Here is a 22,405-nt window from a genome sequence, read left to right as displayed (position 1 = left end):
AAACAGTTCAAAAAGCACTGGGGTTCCCTTCCCGATGAGTTCAAATCTTCCAGCTTTTCAAAAACAAGCACAGTTCCTTGGGACATTTCCAAGCTCTTTTGATATGTCTACTTTTCACTAATTCACATAGGCAGTTCAGTTTCGTAACTCAGTGGCTTCTCCATACAAGGGCACTCGGTCTAGACGCAGTTTTCGGACCACACGGTCCACCCATGACTTCTCACGCAACCGATACCCATTCTTAGCTGCTTTCCTTTAACACTGTGCCAATGCTTCAATTTATTCCTTGTGTCACACTCTCCTGACACTGTACCATGGCTTGGTTGGCCACCATGCATTTGTTGCACTTTCTTGTACTTTCTTGTCTCTTGCCAATACGGCTTTTTTTATAACATGCTGTTCCTTGAGCTCTTTTGGCTGTTGCCAATGCTTATTTTCTCATGTAGTGCAATTCCCTGAAATCTACTGGCTTTGGCAAAATACTTTGCCTCTGATGATACCGTTCGTGGTATGTGCCAAATTAACTAACTTTCTTTCACTCCACTCAATATTCACAAGTGTTCAAAACTTGCTTTCACTGTGTTCGGTATTAAAACATATTTATAATGCCTTTCATTTTGTTCGGTATTCAAAAGTACTTTTAATGCTTTACATTTTGTTCGGTATTCAAAAGTACTTTTAATGCTTTACATTTTGTTCAGTATTCAAAAGTGCTTAGTTCATTATTCAAATCAATGTTCATTAACGCAGTTTGCATATTCACCAGCCAGCCCGGTGGTTTCCTCTTCGTTGGACACTCTAGGGTCGGAGTTTACGGTGTCGCACAGTCCTCTGCCGCCACGGGTTCTCTCCTGCCCGTGCAGTACCTCATTCTTTCTCCCAGCGGCTCTCCGTGGTGCTGCTCTGCCGGCGATGCTCCAGCTACAGACCGCGATTCTTGCGACCACTTCGCTTGGTCACGCCGGTCTCCCTCTTGCGGTCTCCTACCGGTCTCCGGCATCCTTCAGCTTTGCTTCCTGCTGCACAAACTCTGCATCGATGTACGGGTCTCGAGCGCTCCTCCGATCCGAAGTTGCTTTCCCAGCTGCTGCTTCTGCCCCCATTTCTGTACTGATTCCGCCTTTTAAAGTTTCTGCGATCATGATTGGCCCAGAAAGGACAAGACCGCTCACTGCTGAAGCGGTAGTCCTGCCTTACTCTTGCTGTCCTCCTCCTCGTCTCATTAACAAGTTTAGGTCTATATGTGTGGGCATTATTAAAATGAGAATGTGTTGCTCTGGTTGGTCCCTTCCTCGTCCCAGTAGAGTATTGTTTCTTGGGGAATGTTTTAGGTAGAGAACAGGGAAATGGCTGAACATAGACTATGAAGGTGTGTGGGATGGAGGGTTCATTATGAAAACGAAATGGGGGATACAATGTTTCACCTTAGGATGTCCTCTCCCCACTCCCCATGTTATCTCCATACAGGTGATCCTCCCTCGCATATCCTCCCCCCATGATCAGGATCCAAAATCAATGGCATTCCTTGTTCTCCGGAGAGGAGAATACAGGGGTTAAAGAAGCGAGGACACCCTTAGGTTCCTCACAATTGACATTTCCTTATTTTTAATTCAGCAAAAGGGTTCACTGTACCTTTAAACTAGCTATCCTGTAAAGAGTTGGCATCACTGCTCAGCCATACTATCACTTAGTGGCACACTCAGACTTATGTGCCACATGATGCTTTTCCAGGATGTAGGGTCTTTTATACCTGGAAGCCACTATTAGTCCAATGTACCACGACCATAATTGGACCACACCAGGCTTACAAATAAGATGACCAAAAAGGAAAACTCAGTAGATCAACCACAGGTACACACTGAGTAGCAGTGCAGAGAAAACTCATGTATTTAGGTAATTCTCCTGCTCCAACTGGCTACTCCTCCACAGTTTCTGCCTTGTATCGTTCTATATGGATTGTCTTTTATGTTTGTTTTCAGCGCCCCAATGCCTGCAGGCTTTCAGCGCTCTATAAATTCATAAATAAAATAAATACATGAAAAAATGAACAAGGAAAAGTATAGTAGTAATCATAGGAACTTGCAACATACCTCAGTTGTACGCCATGGCATAGAATTGCCTTCAATGGGTGCGATTCCGGCAGTCCTGGTGCTGCGTCGAAGACTAGACCACTCAATGGAACAGCATAGTACGCTTCAGAAAAAAAAACAGTGCCACAGGAAGGAACTCTGGTTTCTTACACTTTGAGAAAGTCGGGAATACTCAGAGGAAACGCCCTATAAACCAAGTACTGAGATATGTCTGGGCCCTAGAAATAAGGCTTAAGAAACCTCTTCCTAACCACATCCCTGAGCAGTTTTAATATGGTACAGTCCTGTTTCTTCTCTTCATCGAATTGCTTCGCTATCTTTTATGAGCCATCCACAGCACGTGCAGGCAAACTCAAGAGGTATGCCTCTGAATGTAGTGTTTTACTTAATTCTCAACGGGCACTGATCCAACCTAGGTAAGGTAGTGTCTAAACCATGCTTGGTATTTGTGACAGCAGGGTTTGTCTTTTCTGGGCAGAAAACCACAACCACAGTTTCAGCTTTAGAGTCTTCGGGGCATAACCTCAGATGCATGGGCGCTACAAACAGTGGCCTGCCATTACTGCCTTCAGTTCTTAACGAAACCTCTGGAATGCACCCCCAAAAGGCCGATCTGTTAGATCCAGATCTGCTCCTGCAAAAGGAAATTCTCACCCTGTTGGATAAAGGTGCAATAGAGTTAGTACCTGCAGCAGAGTGTAATCAGGGTTGCTACTCTCTATTTCTGATCCCCAAGAAGGACGGAGGAGTGCAACCCATCATGGACTTGAGACGCTTGAACAAGTTCCTCAGGAAGGACAAGTTCAAGATGGTAACTCTTTCACAGATCCTTACGGCCCTTCGACTCCAGGATTCGTTGGTGTCATTGGACATTCAGGATGCTTATTTTCATGTTCCCATCCATCAAAAGCACCTGAGGTTTGCAGTTGGTGGTTCTCATTGTCAGTTTCGGCTCCTGCTATTCGGGTCACCTCCTCCGAGAGTTTTCACCAAGAGTATGGCAGTGGTGGCAGCAGGTCTAAGGAGGGAGGGGATTCACATGTTCCCCTACTTGGATGACCGCTTGATCAGAGCTTGTTCTCCGGAACAGGCTCAGAGTCACCTCGGTCGCACTTGCCACTTCCTCCACGGGCTGGGTTTCTCCCTGAATTTCCCTGAAGTCACACTTGACACCATCATAGAAGCTTCAATTTGTTGTGGCAGTCCTGGATTCAACCTCTGGAAAAACCTTGCCACCCGAGATGAGAGCTCAATATCTATCGCCGATGGTCCAGAAATTTCAGAGTGCCCAATATCTCCCAGCCATTGCTCGGTCTCATGGCATCCTGCATTTCTCTGGTGCCAGAAGCCGTGTGAGAATGAGATCCTTGCAGTGGGCTCACAGATCCCAGTAGTCTGAATTCTTCAGCAGAATGACGGGCCTGCTTCAGGTCCCGAACAAGGTCGCCCAGGATCTCCTGTGGTGGGCCTGCCGAGAGAATATAATGAGGAGAACCCTTTTGGTAACATGGCTGGAGATGACAATTGTGACAGGTGCCCTTACGGGATGGGGAGCACACATGATGGAGCTTTCAATCAGTGGTCACTGGTCTCTGTCGGAGTCCAGACTTCACTTCAACCTGCTAGAGCTGATGGCCTCTTTGCCCTCAGTACGTGGGGAAGTGTGTTCTGATAATGATCAGATTTCGGCTAGAAGATCAGCAACCAAAAATCCCTATACCGCTGCCATTGAAACGCATTTCACAGCTAGTGCAGGGAGAAGAAATATATCTGATCCTTTTGCGTGTAAAGTTTCTACTGTTCTTTCTTTTTTACTTTATTTAGCCCATTCAGGGCTGCAATTAACTACAATCAAGGGCTACTTAGCGACACTCTCAATCTTTAAGAGATCACCAGATGAGGGATCTTACTTTAAGGTGCCGATTGTAACACAGTTCTTAAAAGGTATGACACACCTGTTTCTGCCAGTTCCGTTCATTGTACCAACATGGGATTTGAACTTGGTGTTAAAGCAGTTCATGGGAGCGTTTTTTTTATTTGTGCCCCTCAAGGATGCTAACACTCAAGACTGCTTTCTTGTTGGCTACCACATCTGCCCGCAGGGTGAGTGAACTGCAGGTTCTGTCTTCAAAACCACCTTTTAGGATCTTTTTTTAAGAACAAGGCAGTGTTGGGGGTGCGCTCATTTTTTCTCCCTAAAGTGATGTTGGCGTTCCACCCGGCGCAGAGGATAGTCTTACCAACTTTTTATCCACCACCTCATCCTTCCAAAGAGGAGAAGCTTCACCGGCTAGACCCAAGAAGGGCGTTAAGTTATTACATTACAAGGATGGCAAATGTTAGACAAGATGACCAACTTTTTGTGGGGTGTATGTAGGACATAGATTAGGTTTGTCTGTGAGAAAAGCAAACCGTTTCTGTGCATTACTAAATGCTACTCTGCAGCGGGAAAGGACTCGCCCGATGGCTTGAGGGCGCAGTCCACTGGAGGAGTGGCTGCTGCTTCGGCTCTTGAAAGAGGGGTGCAGGACATCTGCAAAGCGGCTCCTTGGTCATCCCTTCATACCTTCAGCAGATTCTATTGCCTATATTCTTGTCAGGAAAGGAGGCTAAATTTGGGAAGGCTGTTTTCCACAGCATCAATAAATAGAAATTCTTTGCAGCCATCGCCTCATACAACCTGCTATGGGAGTGTATCAAAGATGAGAAATACGTGGGCGGACACAAGCCATTCAAAGAACAAGTTACTTACCTGTGGTAACGTTCTTTCAACTAGATGTTCCTCCCATGTATTCCTCATCACCCTCCCATCCCGCCCCTTTTGCTTGCAAAGAATTTCCATGTTTTTTTGTTTTGTGATGTTTTTAAATTGTTTTATTGGTATCAACATAAGCATCATACAGTGTAACGCCAGACATGCTTTTGTCTCATTATACATGTTTTATTTATTTTCTCCCCGTCCCCCCTTCCCGAGCCTACTTCACATTACAGCCTATATCAACCTCTTCCAGTGGGCGTCCCCACCTTGTCCGCACCTGAGGAGTTGTTTTCCTCTGAGCTTCCCCGGCCCCGACTAAGTTGCTACCAAGTGTTTCCAGGCTACCAGCGTATCCTCCTCTTCTTCCCCACCCACGTTTGTGGCCTTGTGCCACACCATAGTTTTGGCGTTCACCCATTTCTGGAGATCCTACCACGAGGCTTCCGCTCTCAGCCTCCTGCTTGCTTTCAAGAATTTCCATGTTATTACACCTTGCTTTCTCAGACAGTCCTATTCTTCTCCATCTATGGCAAAGCATGCAAAGGAGGAAAAATCTAGAACTGAGGCAACGGTCGCCACGCGTGCTTCTTATACAAGCGCCGACGTCGCTGCCGATGACAGGACAGAGGCTGTCAAGGGCCGTGACTCGACACCGCACGGCACCCGAGTCTATAAAAAAAAGAATTTCCGCAGCTGATTATTTGGCAGGTCAATGTATTCTCCGGATGTCCTCAGGAGCTGTTGAACACCACAGTCTGTCCAAGATGTAGCGCTCAACCTAGTTTAAATCAGCGGAGTCTGAAACCACAAGGCTGAACGGATGTTACTGTTCAGTGTGCACGGGTTGCATACACGTTATCACAATTGGAAGAATACAATGCCTATGTCTCTCTTCGATACTTTGCCATTCATTCATTCATTCATTCATTCATTCATTCATTCATTCATTCATTCAGAGTGATGTGCTATACTACGTTACAGCCAGTGCTTAATTTGTAAAAAAATAAGTTCTAGGGACCAAAAAATCTTGGCCCCCTAATCCCGGGGCAGGCGGGCACTGCCCGCAGAATGGGCGGCCTGTTCCGGCTCAGTGCTAGACCTAGTTGCTAGACAGTGCTAGGCAGCCAGCAAGAGCGTGCTTTCTGTCCTCACCTGTCCCGCTAATAACATGTGGGATAGTGCTCCCAATTTCTGGCTCTCTGGTCTGGTTGCTACCATTATACTCTGGGTGTGCGTGTTTGTGTGTGTACACATGCATTCATGCGTGTGTCTGGAAGGGCCTGGGTGGGTCTGAGTCTGCCTTCCTGCTTCTCCACCCGGACTGGTTTGTGTCAGTGCATGTATCATCTGTGCGTATACATGGTTAGAATGTGACGATGAATCTGATCTGTGCTGCGGCTCAACTTAGCCCCCAAAGAGATATGTAATCCATTCCTTTTGCCTCATATGTTGATGTGCGTATGCACTTGACTGCATGCCTACCTGTTTGCCTGTGCATGTTGTATATCTGTGATATGCATGTGTGTGCGTTTATGCGTGTGTCTACCTTCCTTCATGCATGTCTTTCCATGTGTGTCTGTAGAGTGAAGTATGAGTTTGTTGATTAATATGTGAACAATAAATTATTTGAGTTGTGTGTATTAGGCCTGCAGCTCCACCCTGACTCAGAAATAGAACTGCAATCCTTAGTTCGTCGTGGCGCCTAGATTCCACTGTAAGCCAAATCTATTTTAGTGGAGTGCAGCTAGTTGGTAGATGAAATGTGAGGAGGGGCACATGGCTTGTGGGAGTTATGTGGTTATTTATTCACCTATTGACTGCCCATGATCATGGTAATCCACATGGACATTCCCACCCACTACCTGCCCCTCCCCACCGACTACCTGTTCCTCCCACCCACTACCTGCCCCTCCCCTCCCCACCCACTACCTGTTCCTCCCACCACCTGCCCCGCTCCACCCACTACCTGTCCCTCCCCACCCACTACCTGCCCCGCACCACCCAAATCACATTACTCTTGGATCACCTTGAGCCAGCTCTATGAAGAATCTATTGTTAGTGTTATTTCTAAGCAGTCTGCTGAGATTTAATCCCTTAATTCTATCTGTACGTGTGCTACTGGAGTAATTAAAATGTCTTCACCAAGTGTGCCTTTGCCCACTGTGCCTTGCACTGGAGTCCTGTTAAAAACAAGTATTGACGAAACCAATATTTTTTGTTTGTCTACAGGTATTGCTTTCATGCCCAGGTGCTCACACCATTTGCCTTTATGAAGTGCACACAACAAACTGAAAAGTCTCTGGGCGCCGGAGTGCCTCTTTATGTAGCGCCTGGACGTACACCCACATATAAATAGGTTGCCAACAACAAACGAGGACACAACCCAATAATACCTACAGCAACTCAGAATTAAAATGAATGACCCGAAAATGGAAAATCAAAGTCCAGATACATCTCGCGCTGCAGCAGGCGCATTTACCCAAGCAGCAACTCTGCTCTGTGTGAGAAGTGTGAAGGCCAATTGCTCAGGAACTACCTTGGTCACTGTTGTGTACTGTCTCCGCGCCTTTGCGCGAGGGGAGACAGAACGTGCAGATCCTTATCAGTAGGCCGCAGTGGCGCTACTCCAGCGGGAGTGAAATGAGACACGCCACACTCCGTTCGTCACTGTGCCCGGAACTGCTCACCGCGTTGTGGGACGCAGGGCGGATATAACATTCCTCCTTTATTTCAATTTAACTTAACATTTAAACAAAACATATCAAATACCATTATGCAGACACTTAAACTACAAAAACCCCGGGTGCCTCCCCTCGTACAGTCCTAATGGGGCAGACTACCACACATAGTCTTTGAGCCGAGCGGGCGGCTTGGTGGCAGTTAAACCATATCGCACCTTCTGGGGCTGGGCCTCACTTTCTCACTGAGCGCCTTACCTTCCATGTCCGGCTCACCCATGTCAGGTTGGCTACACTGCTCCCACATACTGTCACCCACTTCTACCTCCTCCTGAAGGTGAGCGGGGTATCCTTAGTTCGACTGGGGTTCTTCATCTTCTTGGTGACATTCGCCATAAGTCCACAGATTGCGTGGCACCGCCTTGAACCACGACGCATTTCGTGTCACCTGTCGGCGTCCTCTCTTTACAGTTATGGTTCCTTGTTTCTCACTGACAGTCCCTGGGAACAAATCGTAGCAGGAGTCCAGTTTGGACCTTGTCGGATTCCGCAGCATGACCACCTGGTCGCCCACCTGGTGGTCGGATGGCTTCGACCTCCTCTTGACACTCATGTGTGCATTGGCCCCCATTCTCCTTCTTTCGGTGCGCTCCTTGTCAAATCGGTCCGGGCTCCTGCTGGGGTGATGTGGAATGGAAGACTTTATGACGGTGCCAAACATGAGGTCGGCTGGCGGGACACCCGTCGTGCTCTGAGGGGTGACCCAGTAGTTTTGCAGAAAACTGTAAAGGTCGACCTTCCACGGGCTGGCATTTGCTCTTGATAGCCTCAGCACTTTGTTGAGTGTCCTCATGAACCGTTCTACATCCCCACTCGCCTGGGGCCACCTTGGCATGTTGTGATGGTACCTTATGTTTAGTTCCTGCAGGTATTGTTTGAACTCCTCCCCTTGGAATGGTGGGCCGTTATCACTCTTGATTCGTGTGGGTAGTCCATGCGTTGCGAACATCTTCTCCATGGTGGGTATTACCACTTCCGCTGCTGTGGATTCAACTACCTCGACTTCAGGATATCGGGAGTGATCGTCAATGGCCACCAGGAGGTAGAGGCCTTCTTGTAGTGTGCAAAAGTCGTTGCGGATTGCATCGCATCTGCCAAGTCCACGTTCCGCTGACTGGATCGGTTCTGGATCCGGTGGAGCTCTGGTTATCTGGCAGGGTAGACCGGTGTTTATTAGCCTTTCGACCTTCTCGTCTATCTGTGGAAACCACACTCGGTGCTGGATTCGAGCCTTCGTCCGAGCCATCCCTTGGTGGCCTTCATGGGCTAATGCCACTATTCTGTCCTGGAGGCTCGACGGGATGATAATGCGATTCCCCCTGAGCAGCAGTCCTTGCTCTGTGATCGACAGGTCCTGTCGTATGGTGAACATCCCCGCGAGGAACGCCTTTGCTTCCGCTGTCCTGTTGTGGGTGTTCTTCATGAAGGACTTCCAATCGCCTGAGATGATGGCATCCTTCACCAGGTCGCAGCACGGGTCCTTGTGTGTTTCCAATTCAATGTCCTCGAAGCTGACAGCCTTTGGTCTCATGGCCCGCACAACCTGGCAGATATGTTCCTCGGTCTCTTCGGTAACTTGGACTTCTTGTGGAGTCGCCGCTCGAGGGTGTCTTGAGAGGAAGTCCTCTGGGTTTTCACTTCCCGGCTGATGGGCCAAATCAAAATTGTACTGCTGGAGGTGTAACAGCATTTGGCTATTCTGGCCGGCGGGTGAGAGGATGTGCCCATGAAGATAGGCAACAGGGGTTTGTGATCCGTAACTGCCGTGAATTTTCTGCCATAGAGATAGAGGTGGAAATGACGACACCCCCACAGTACGGCAATTGCCTCCTTCTCAATGTGCGAGTATCGCTGCTCTGTCATTGTGAGGGCTCTTGACGCGTATGCAATGGGCCTCTTCTCCCCTTCTTTGGTGACCTGCATGAGGATGGCCCATAGGCCGACAGGGCTCGCATCCACAAATAGTTCCGTTGGGAGCTCGGTGTCGTGTTATGCCATCTTTGTGTCGATGGACAGCGACTCTTTGATGTTGTCAAAAGCCTCCTGACATGCTTGCCCACATTCCCACTTTGTGTTAAGCTTGGTAAGTTCTTGCAGGGGTTCAGAGAGAGTGGCCAAGTTACGGATGAACCTCCCACAGTATGTGCCCATCCCCAGGAAGCTGCGCACTTCGGTAGGTGTCATCGGCGGACTCGCAGCCTGTATGTCGGCAACCTTCTGGGGGTCTGGGGAGATGCCAGTGCTGCTGAACTTGTAGCCAAAGAAAGATATTTCCGTTTTGAAGAATTCACATTATTCTTTGTGAATAGTTAACCCAGCGTCTTCTAGTCTGCCCAGGAGCATCTGCAGTCTCCTCAAGTGTTCCTCTCTGTCTTGAGCATGGATCAGGATATCGTCACTCACATTTAGGACACCTGGTATGTTCCGGATGACCTCCTGAATAGTCTGTTGGAAAACTTCGGCAGCTGACGAGATCCCAAAGCTTAGACGTTTATATCTCCGTAAGCCCAGGTGTGTCGAGAAAGTGGTTATGTATCGAGAGTCCTTATGCAGCTTGAGCTGGTGGTATCCTGCTTTCAGATCAACCTTGGAGAAGACTCGTGATCCGGTGAGATCAGCCACGATTTCGTCAAGCGTAGGTGTAATGTGGCGCTCCCGCTTGATTGCAGTGTTCGGGAGACGCATGTCTATACAAATCCGGACTTTTCCTGGCTGTTTGGGTTTTTTTGTGACCACCATAGGGGAAACCCCTGGTGTCGGCCCAGTTACCTCTTCTATTATGCCTGCTTCTTCCAATGCTTTAAGTTCTTCCTCCACTTGTTCACGCATGTGGAACAGGGTTCTCCTGTGTTTTACGGCCTTTGGCTGGACCGACTCGTCTATGTGGAGTTTGATTGTCTTTCCTTTCAAACACCCTAACCCGTTTTGTAGGTTGGGATACTGTGCCAGGATCTTCTCGACCTCTTGTGCTTCCTTCACGTGACAGACGAACTTGACTAGCCCTAGGTCTTCAGCCGCCTCCCCTCTCAGAAGGCATTCAATCCCTGCATTTACGACGTAGATTTTTGACGGTAGCCTGTTTTCACCATGGCTGAGGGTGGTGCGGAATCTGCCAACCACCGGTAGGGGCTTCCTGCAGCTATACGCAAACAGTAAAGTGTCTGTGTTCTTCAGATCAGGTTGTGGTTGCAGTATTTGGAATGTGCTTGTGGGCATAACATTTACGGACGCTCCCGTGTCAATGGTCATCCATACCTGCTGGTTTTGGAGAGTGACCTGGCATTTGCGCCTCCGGAGCCTTTTTTTTTTGCGTTGCATGTCCCTGATCCAGGGCTGACACCAGGTAGACTTTTCTCCCTTTTTTCCACTGTTCCCTGCCGGATTCCTGTTGGGGCCCCTGTGACGTCATCCCCTTCTTCCTCAGTCGAAGAGTTTGTCGTTTTGACTCGCCTTGCATTCGCTTGCTTCTTTTTCTTGGTCCCGCTCTTCCCGATGACTGGCACACCTTAGCATAGTGGTCCTTTCTGCCACATGCCCCACATGTTGTTCCTTGTGCGGGGCAGTTTCGCCATCCATGTCACGGTCCACCACACATCCACATTCCGTGGGTCCCGGGATTCGTGGCTGCCACCTAGCTTGTGCGTAGTTGCCGCCAGCCTCATCCCTTGCGGACTGTCTGTTGGTGACATGGGCCACCCTTGCTGTCGTGAGGGCAGGCTGTAGTTTTTGAAGAGTCGCCCCCATGTTGGTGGCCCTGGTATGTGCCAGTTCCCTTTTGATGACCCAATTCCAGAATGCGTGTTAGAGGGATGCCCTTCTCACTCAGTACCATCCTTCTCAGTTTCTCCGATTGGATGCCATTCATGAGCTGTCTCCGGATTTCTTTCTCGACATTCGTGAACTCACACGATATTGCCAGCTTCCTCAGTCGGGTATGGTAGGCATCCAAGGTCTCCTCTTCTGCCTGAATAGTGGTGCAGAATATAAAAGTTTCATAATCAGGGTTGAGCTGTGGGAGAAAATGAGCCGTTGGGGCATTCTTCGCTTGCTGGTAGATGTCCTGGCCATCATCAATGGTTAGCGAGTTAAAGATACGTAGTACCTCGTCCCCCACGTTTAGCAACAGGTGGGATCTCATCTTCCTGTCAGTGGTTATGTCCTTGCATTCCATCGGCATTTCGAGTTTTTGGATCTATAGCTGCCACCGGGGGCCAACTGATGATGAGTCTGTAAATGGATCAAACGGCTGAATCATTGCAGAGGAGTTCCCTTGTGGGCGAGCTTGTGGTCATGACATTGACAGATTGGCCGCAAGTCTAGAAGGCGTGCCGGGCCTGGGGGTGGACGTGCCGGTCGCCATGGCAAGGCCTCACTGTGTCTTAATGGGGTATGCACGCCTCACCTTAATGCCTGTCCTCAGGTGACTGTGCCCCTCCGCGGTTGAAAGTCTCAAAGTGTGGTGAGTGGGCAGCTGCGTCGATCCAGGCGCTCACCATGTGCAGTAGCCTTGAACACCCGAGTATGGAGCAAGTGTGAAGGCCTCCCATGCTGTGCCGTGGCGCCTCTGACTCCTGGAATGCAATGGGTGGTTGTTGCACTTCACTATGGGTGTCCTTAGGGAGTGTGTCCCCTCCAGCCGACGGTGGCCCATGTTGAAGATCAGCTCGATTGGCATGGAGAGAGGAAGAGAGAAGAATTTTTTTATTTATTTTTTTCCCGTGGGTGGGGGTTTTGTGTGCCCCCCCCCACCGGGTGTCCAAATATTTCGCGTGTCGCTGTGAGTCAGCAACAGCTGGCAGAGCGTCGAGCGCGTGTGCTGGGTTCTGTTTCCCTCATCGCCATTGTTATGTCCTGTCTCCGCGCCTCGGCGCGAGGGGAGACAGAACGTGCAGGGCCTTATCAGTAGGCTGCAGTGGCGCAGTTCCAGCGGGAGCGAAATGAGACACACCACACTCCGTTCGTCACTGTGCCCGGAACTGCTCCCCGTCCGCGGGGGCATGGCTTTTATTGAGACGCCCTGCGTCACTGCCTTGCGGGACGCAGGGCGGATATAACAGTCGCACTCTTTTGAAGCCCCTCTTGATACAGTACCAAAATGTGTAATATCTCCTCATGTGCCCAGAAGCCGTCACTCGCAAAGCGCTTAATGGCTTGAGTTGGGTTATGGGAGTGACATGGAGCAGTCCGGTGCACGGTGTAATACACTGTGTCCTGACTTCTCTTTGCATTTTGGTACGTGTATTCCTGCAATTTAACAGGGTAAGCAAAACTACATTTACCAGAACGCACAGACGCCCCCAAGTCTGGGTGCGGTACTCACGGTACCTGACACGTTCAGCGTGAGGAGTGATGGCTGCTGCAGCGCTGTTCCGCACTACTCACCTCATCTCGCCGCCTTTCCTCACAGAACGGTCCCTAGGGCACCTGGTTGCCAGTTTTGTTCACAGGGCTCTGAGGCAGCCCATCTGCTTGGGGCTGGCTGTTCCCCGTGCTGGGCACTCCCGCTGGAATCCCCTCCCCTCTCGCCGCATGCATATCCGCCCCTTCCAAGAGCCTGACGGGACTAGCAATGTGTCCTTCCCTTGCCCACTCCACTGTTCCCATGCCCTCTCCCTGCGACGCTCATACCCCACCTGTGCTCCTCACCGAGGGTGCTGGGCATTGGGGTGGGGGGAGTCACACTCGCACGTACATATCCTTCACTTTCCCTCCACCTTCTGACTCTGGACCGCCCCCATCCCCCAAAGCAACATGTGCATGAGCTCACAGGACCCACCCACAATTTGTTGTGGAGAGAGAGTGCGGCTGCCTCCTGCCTGGCGCCATGCAGGCGGATGGCTGGGGAACTGTTGCATTCATCAAAGAAAGTTAACACTAAGTGTTAACTTTCTTTGATGAATGCCTCCATCTCCATGAGCCGCTGCTCAGAGAGACGTGATTAGAGTGCCGGTGCTGAAAAAACAGTGCCGGTGTTGGCCACCGCCAAACACTGGCACAAAGTAAGCACTAATTTACAGCTTTTTTTGGGTTAAAATGTCACTACTTTGATGAAAGAAAACACAGATGGATTGCACATGCGTGACTCTGCCAGTGGATGAATAAATCGTACAGTTCTGGATTTGTTAAAAGGCAGCCCAAGGCTGGAACAGTCTCGCATGATTGTGGTCATGGCTTGCTTGACTTCTTAACCCCAGTCCATTGTGATACAATCCTTCCCTAACCCCACTCCATTGTGATACAATCCTTCCCCAATGCTGGCACTGGGCTACATGTAAAGGGATGCGGTACACCCCCTTTCAGTGCCACTGGACAGCTTGGGAGCTTTTCGCACAGAGACTACGAATCCCAGAATACAGTTGGTTATTTGATTGAAGCTGAGAACTGAAGCATTTAGTTCCAATGGACTTTATATCCCTTGAAAATGATTGAAATGATTTGAGTGGTAGTTTCTCCATGCCATGCCTAAGTGGCCTATCCAGTACTGGTGCCATTCTGCTAAGTGTCTCCATGCCAGCATGCCCCATAAATGGTGGCCCACTCGTGCGTTTTTCTTTGCATTTCGCGGATTGCAGTCCGGGATTCGTAAACGGAAGATTAGATCTGTTTGTCCGAGAGATCAAAGAAAAAGGAGGAGTGGAAAATAATCTACTGCTTGAAAGGGGGCCTGTTTGTTTTAAAGAACACTCATTCACACCAGGTACTCTCCCGTTGTTTACAGTTCCTTTCGTGGTCTCATCTGGTGCGCTGTCTCACTCTGGAGACATCATAATGCACCATCGTCCACAGCACTGGAGGCATCGTGCCAGGGCTGAGAAGCAAGCCCCACACAAATGAAGCACTGTGCATCTCCCTTCAGGCAATGTCTTGTCCCGGAAGTGTCACCCAAAGTGCTACCTTTCTCATTTGGCAGGGGCCCCTTTCATTTAGATGTCATGTGCCCCGCAACATTTTCAGCAAAGTTACTCCACTGGTTCCTGCTGCAGCATTATAGAAAGTTACCCATCTCACAGGATACTGCGGCTGTATAAAGAATTACCTATTATAGAGTGCTTCGTGCATTATAAAGGGAGAGTAATATTGGGTCACCCTGGGGGAAGAGCCCGTACTGGGACTGGCAAAGGTGTAACCGGAAGTGTGTGAGCACCCAGGAGAAAAGAGATGGTGACATAATCTAACATCGTCCAGGCCTCAATGTCCAGCTTTACCCCTTCTTTTTCTACCCATAACTAGACACAGTACTCGAGATGAAGTGAACGCAACGTTTCAGACACAGATACTCGTGTAGTGAGGGGATCACACTATATGCATTCCTCACCCTAGAAGGGTGTCTGCTGTTCTACCACAGATTGCGTCATCACACACACACACACACACACACACACACACACACACACACACACACACACTTCACACCACAACCCCCACTCATCCAATAATGTGGCCTGTCCCACCCCATACAATACACCAAGTCAAATTGTAGCGCACATTTACACAAACGCAAAGTAAAAGGGTGACGTTACACCACTAGATTTAGTACCTACCTAGTAATGCTATACTGTGCTAACATCACCTGCCTATAGTTATTTGTGGCACAATCTTTCTGCATTGTACGATGTCAAATAAGTTCATGTTCTTTCCCACAAAAACTAAAACCAGAGGGAAGCAGACATAAGCCAGATGAAAAGACAATACCAACTCACGATACTGCATGGATGTTATGTTTATTATGGCAAATGTGCACAAACACCTTCAAATTGAGGCAAATAGATCCCTGCCTTATACATAATAAACTGATGGGCAAGACCGGGGAGGGTAGTCCAAAACATCACGCTCACCATAGCTCGCCACAAAGTTCTACACCCTCCAGTTCTGGTTCAGGTACCTCTTGCGCTTTGCTGGGGGCGGGGGGCATTCCCACGGATGTATTCCTCATACAGTTGGTCTCTGCCCTTTTTGTATCGGACATACCCAATCTAGAAATGTCCACATCATAGGGTGTGCCATGCCAAACTCGCCATGCATCCTGCAGTGGGCAGCTTCAGCAAAGTTGTTAGTCCGTGCCTGGTCCTGCCGAGTTCTTTCATACACCAACCACATCTCTGTGGAGAACACAGCATGATGGTGGCTGCGGTTAGGGTGGCTCATGTAATTGTCCTCAAACCAGCACAGGACTGGCACCAACATTGTCCATTATGACCACCGCTCTGTCTAGGTCATGAATTGACACAAAGACAAGAGCAATGATCATGTGCGTCTCCAGTGCGAATTTGGGTTCAGTATTGTAGCTTGGGAGTAGACCTACTGCAGCAAGCTTCTTGCGGACATTCTGGGCTAGATGAAGGGCTAGATGAAACCGGCAGCCATGTAATTGCGAACCCGGACATGTTGGTCTTGCCAACCCAATGGCAGCCTGTTCAAAATCCATCAAAATGGATGCTTGATCGAGATTAGGCCACATGTCCTTTTCCGCTTCAAACATGTGCTGGTAAGTGCTCCTTTCCTTGTTGGGCAGTAAGACATGGAGGGAGGACCGGCAGCACAAATCCTCCCTGCTCTGCCATCACCACATATATTTGCGCAAAGATCCTGGAGCCAGGCTGAATGTTCCATCTACGTACGGCTTCTCCATTTCGCCAGCCCATTCCCCGTGTGACTCACAGCCAAATATGAGAAATCGGTTCTCATCATTTCCCCCTAAATCCAAAAGGAGAAAGCATTCCGGCTGATATGATATGGGATGGTTGATCCTGTAGGCTTCTGGTATCCTGATCGTGGCTCTGTATTGTGGCTGGGGTGGTACGGCGTGGGCTGCATTGCGACATCTCTGGATCACCTTTGCGAATTGTGTCCTTCCTTGGCATCTTCCCCTGCACAGCTGCTGATGTCCCCTGCAGAGCTCCATTGATGATCGAAGCTGGCGGCTCCACTGTCCCCAGCGCCCGCTCCTTGATCCCCTACAGGATGAGGCACACGTCCCCTTTTGCCGCATCACTCTCATGGCTATGCTCATCCATCCTGCTCAACTCCTGGTCATCCACTGTGGCGGCGTTCTTTGCATTCACCTTTTTTCCTCACAGAGCCAGAATATCTTTAAGTGGTCGGTGTCTATCGGGGATATTCTGACAACCCTCATGGAGAAACTTCCACTTGCCACGCTTTGAAAGTATGCCAGCCGTTCTCCTGGACACAGAAGTTGAGGAAAGGTTTTTGCTTTCCTCAACTTCAGCACACTAAAACATGTCCGTGCACCAAGCCTCCCTAAATAGTGCCATGGCAGTGGCGGGAAAAGGCCTCATTAGCCAGTACAGTCAAGCAAAGTAACAGGCCCTCCCACCTCCTCAGGCCTTTTGCCTCGAGGTATCGCCCCAAAAAATGCATCAGTGATGGCCCTTCACTGAGCACAACAGAAAGTTGTGCAAAACATTTTGACAATCTCATATAGTTGCATGAGCATTTATAGCAGGGCACACACTAAGATTCTGAAGTATTAACTGGGGTGTGTATACTCACTGCATGGGTGTGCACCGCTATGTGTATCTCTGCTTGCATGCTCCTGCGCATGTTTGTGTTCGAATGCGCTCTTTTAACACTGCCATTGTTTACTTACACTGCACTGGCGTATATATTTGCACAGGTAGACAAATATATATTTATGTATATACGTTCATATTATTTAGTGTTCTAAAATATATATGCACATATACTATATTTATATGTACTTATATTTATTTATATGCCCCTCTTTCTGCCTGCCTATGTCTCTGCGTGTAACTGGTTCCATAACAGCGCCCTGATGCCCCATGGCTTAGGCGCTTCACACATGTAAAAAAATAAATATATATTTATTTGCTTGGTATTTTTTTATTTTTAAAAGGATGATGATAAGGGTATGAGAACACTGGTCTGTGTTCATAGGCCAGCACATTACCACAAGGCCAAATAACAGCTGTGGCTTATAAGTGAGCAATACTCCTATTCATTTTTGTGTGCTCACGCATTCTTTTAAAGGGTAACTATGAAACCTGTTGATATTAAACCACCATTAGGCCATTTTGGCCTAGTGGTTAGGTGCTGAGCCTTGAACTCCGGGAGACCAGAGTTCAAGACTGCATGTGCTGATTATTATTTTATTTTTGTATGTAATTCTTGAGCTCATTTGGCGCCTGGCTTTTCTGGCCAGCTGCTAAATGTCAGCATTTAGCAGCTGGCCATGCCGCCCATTTGGATAAACGTCCTGGGAGTGGCGGAGCATTGCTTACAAATGCAACACGCTAACAGGCACAGTACCTGTCAACGTGCTGCATTTGCAAAGAATTATGCTTTTGAATTTGGTGTGAGGGAATTTAGACGTGGCTGCAATGTCAGCCGCGTCCAAACGTCCCTCGTGCCAAGTTGACAGCGCCAGAAAGGCTCCTGCATCAAAATGGGCATGCTAAAACAGCTGCTGCAGTGATGTAGCCGCGCCGAATCGGACCGCGCCGAAATGGCGATGCCAAAAATGGGTGTACCATAGTTTCCGTACTTCAATCTGACGTTTTTCCACTGGAGCTGTCCTACCTGTTCCAGCGCCAGTCACCGCACAAGCCCCACAGGAGGATTTCCTTCCAATGGCAGAAATGCTGAGAAGAGCATTTGGAGATACTGGCTGCTTACTTTGCTGGTACAAAGCTACTGACTAGCACGCCCTCTGCAGACAGCCTGTTGCGCAGTTCAGAGCTCTCACAATGTTTAAAATGCGCTCAGCAAAATGACATGAGAGTCACTGAAAACTCCGCTTTAAGCGTCAATATTCTAGTATTTTCAACCCAAGCTGAATTTCTAATTCATACTCTACATAAAAAATGTAGTTCTAAATAGGCTGTCAAACAAATAGGACTTAGCTGCCTCCAGTTACAGAAGCTGCTTCGTGTCCAGTCACTTATTTTCCTTACTACCTCAAGTTCTTCTATTCATCACTTTCATCCTGAATTTCCAAAATGGGCCTGACTTAATGAAGGGTATTAAGGCCTAATCTTACGAACTGAAATTAACATAACCTGTCTCTGACTAAGACTAATGAAAGGGACTTTAGAATTTTGATGACAGCCTTTGTCCTTACTGGAACCAATCATTGCACAGTCACTTTCTCCATCTTGGCCTGGGATAGTTGCTCTACTCTGGTTTCAGCCTTAACTCTAGTTCTCAGAGACACTAGAAATAAAATTTAAAAGTTAAAAACCACTTCTACCCTCATGATGGTCAAACCCTGACACCCCTGGACCTGACAGGAATACGTGGGAGGAACATCCAATTGAAAGAATGTTACCACGGGCAAATAACTTGTTCTTTCAACAAATAGTTAATAAAAACACTTGAACAAAGTCCTGGGGTTGGGAGATTATTGAAGCCATCTGTGACACTAGTTACAATGTATAACTGCAAGAATTATTGTAAGGAGTCCAGGTGTGTTTTGACATTTATTGGCCTCTGACTTGTGTTTTAAAATGATTAACCCCTTTTTCCTCCCTCTAGGGACTATCTTTACTCTGCAGTGTGCATTTGTATTATTTATAATATGTCCTAGAGGTTTAGGAATTACTGAGACTGTGTTCAGTGTTGGCACATGGGGTCCTAGTTATGCTTTTAGTACTGTGTGTTTTGACTGCCTAGGATTCCCTTTTTCTCCCCCCCCCCCCCCTTAGCCTACATGTACTGGGGCTATCATCAGGTCCTACATCTTAGTGTTAGGAGTGGATTAGGTCTCAACTGATCTTTTTTCTTTTACACACACTCTTGGGCCAACATCAAGTGGCCACGTGCTGTGTGCTCCGAACTACATGACTGCAGCCTCTGTGGCTCTCTTAGAAGCCTTCCTGCCCTTGTAGCATTTGTGTGAACTTTTGGTGATTTGCTCTGCTGCCTAGCTTGCCTGGGTGGCTTGCTGCTGCTCTGCCTTGTCCGTTCCATCGTGTGCCACTGCAGATCATCTTCTGCAGCTGCTCTCCATGGTGGTACCATTCCTGCTACCTTGATTGATTCTCATCGCCAACTGGTTTACTTGCGACCTGCTTGCTGGACCCCCCTTTGTGCTTCTTCATTGCTGTTGTTTCTGTGGGGTAATCAACCTTGACCCTTCGTGCTGGCTCTGGCAACTCCTTGGACTGTTTACACTGACCGAGTCACCAAGCACCACCTAGTGAGGCCCAATGCTGGCTTGCATACGCAGCCTAGTTACCTTGGCCGTTTCCACAGCAACTATTGCCATGGGTCACTTTCCCCAGTTCCTCTGATCCACATTGTGCAACTTTACTGGTGCTTTGTTCCTGGATCCCTGGACTCTAGATGCAGGGTTGCTCTGAGACCTATGACTGCAACCATTTTTCTTCAGTGAACCTGTCTCTCACTTTGCTGCCATCCTTTACAGGGCCTCTGGTAGTTGAACCCAGCTACTGGGCTTCTCTGGTGAGGTCTTCCAGACTCCTCCACTTTATGGTTGCTGTCTTCTCTGTACATATCGCCTGTAGATAGCATATATTTATCTTTTCACCATACCTGCAAGGGAAGGATTGGGGTTGTCACATTAAACCCTCTGGACAAACTTTCTGGAACTTTTAAAATGCCCTAAATGTGACATTAAGACTACACCTGTATTTTCTGTATGTTCTTTTTTCACTTGTAGTCCTAGAGTTTTTAAATGAATGCTTGCATTTTAAAGCTATTTCTGTGATTCTGAATAAGCTAGTGACTATGGTTGACGACTCATTGATTCTTTAAAAGGAAATATTATTGTGCTTGGCTCTATATCTGTATTATTCTACTTGTTTTAGGGGTTAGGGGTATCTTTCACTGTTTACATATACTGTAACTATTTCAAAATTACTTATTTGAACTGTGATTGCTAATATATTATATAAAAGACCATATGTTTTCATTAGGTATTGTGTAACGTGTTTTACTGTATGCTTGCATGGGACTAACTATACCTTCATACCAGCTATCCCCCCTAGTAAGAGGCATTCCAGGTAGCTGCCAAGTTACCATTGGGAGTGTTTTGGGATAACCTGGTGGACACACTCTGCAGAGACTGCTGTTTTGTTCTTCTGAAACTCTCACCAGCCAGAGGATTTCTGTAGAAACTCCCGAACAAATGGCCTCTCATCAGAAGTACAGTGTTTAGAACTTTCATCCTCCATCGCATAGTGTAATGAGTTAATTCTCAGGCTGAACAAGTGGAATGAGTTACCAATTTATACTGTCTAAATTTGCCAGCCTTGTAATAATCTGGCAGTACTTTTTTTATGTCATGTTTAGAACCTAATGCTATCAGTTTAGGTTATAGCACATGTAACATTTGTACAGTGTGATCATACATATTTATACATTTATTGTGCACTGTTAAGTGTCGATTGTTCAAATGCTCATTCAATACCTTGGTAAGAAGTCTTGCATCAATTTGAACATTTAATATTTTGATGGTTTTCTTTTTTTAATGGAGCCTTTTTGTAAAATTTTAGGAAGGTGACTCCTGTTGGTCCATCACCTCAGAGCCGATCCGGTTCTGGCCTCAGCACAGGCCGTGGGCCACCAGCTCGGAATAATTCCTCTGGCAAATCCAGGGACGTTGGCAGGTCTACTTCCCGGGAGCGGTCTACTTCCCGGGAAAGGGGAGGCCACTGGTCTGTGCCTCAAGAACATTCTACATCCAGAGAAGGGCGCAGTGGGAGTCAGTCGAGGCTTCCACGATTGACCCCTTCACCGTCTGGTAAATCCTTGTACTCCTTTGCCTCATCCCCTTTCTATATGCTAAGCAGCTATGTGGGCAGAGTTTGTGTTTCTGAATCAAGTAGTTACTGTGTTACAAGTAGTGATATATGCTGTGTAGTACAGTGGAGAACATACATGTTAGGAAGTATGCTATTAAACTGATTTTTTTTTTTGTCATATATGGAAAAATAGTATGGATAACAAAATTGAAAATGTTTTGTAGCAGAATATATTGTAAAAACTGAAAATAGATTTGATTTCACGGGTAGTATAGCTCCGTGGCAACGCGCTAGTCTTGGAAGCAAGACAACGCAGAGCAACACAGGTTAGAATCCCGGCTCAGCGCTTAGAAACTCATCATATGGTCACTCTGCTCTCTCCTTACCAGTGCTCCGGAAAGGATTTTGCTGTGAGAGTATTTTACTCCCAGTTTTTAGAATTGGAGAGTAAATCCAACCTCAAGAGAGTAAAAATGAGTTTCTTCCTTCGCAAGAGTACAAAAGTGTCTGACAACTATCCAATTTGTGTGTAAAATTAAAACTGTGTTTGAAAACATTAGTGACAAAGAACTTGTCGATGCGTACTAACCCTCTTCATCTTCATTATATTTGGACACCAAAACTCTGTTAAGAACTACTACCAATGCCAGCTAGTTAAATCATAAATCAAGTCCCTCACTCTACCAGCATCACTTCTCTGCCTCTCGGGCCTACTGTTGCTCTCTGGCAATACCTGCTTGACAGCCACTCCATGTTTTTGCTCCATCTCTACTTCCCTTTGCTAGTCTGTTTCCCTGGTCTCTCACTTTCTGATGTTCTGCCTCACTCTTGCTATGCCATGTTTTGAGGTCTGTGCCAGTCTTCCTCTCCCATCTCTGCATTCTATTATTGCTGTTTCCCTCCTACAATGTTCTGTATCGGTTGATATAACTCCTCTTCCTCTCTCAGGTCATTACTCTGTCTAGATCTGTTTTTTTAATTTTCTCTGTTGTTGTTGCTACCCCTTTTTATTATCTTTCTTGCACTGTCTCTTCTGTTATTGGCCTGCCTTTCTCTAATCTGGATGTTCTATTTCCA

The 22,405-nt window shown here is 47.6% G+C and overlaps 1 protein-coding gene across 1 annotated transcript in view; it reads left to right on the top strand.

Annotated features, from left to right (window-relative positions):
• Window positions 1-22,405, top strand: part of CCDC61 (coiled-coil domain containing 61) — a 434,011-nt gene that overhangs the window by 196,711 nt on the left and 214,895 nt on the right. Inside the window, exon 8 of the mRNA XM_069644625.1 lies at window positions 21,080-21,327. Within this exon, the coding sequence (XP_069500726.1) occupies window positions 21,080-21,327 (248 nt within the window). The remainder of the gene's footprint in view (window positions 1-21,079; window positions 21,328-22,405) is intronic.

This window comes from Ambystoma mexicanum, chromosome 2p, assembly GCF_040938575.1.
Source record: "Ambystoma mexicanum isolate Mex_15411 chromosome 2p, UKY_AmexF1_1, whole genome shotgun sequence".
Classification (NCBI taxonomy): domain Eukaryota; kingdom Metazoa; phylum Chordata; class Amphibia; order Caudata; family Ambystomatidae; genus Ambystoma; species Ambystoma mexicanum.
The sequence above is the reverse complement of the archived record's forward strand: the minus strand, read 5'-3'. Positions and strand labels throughout refer to the sequence as shown.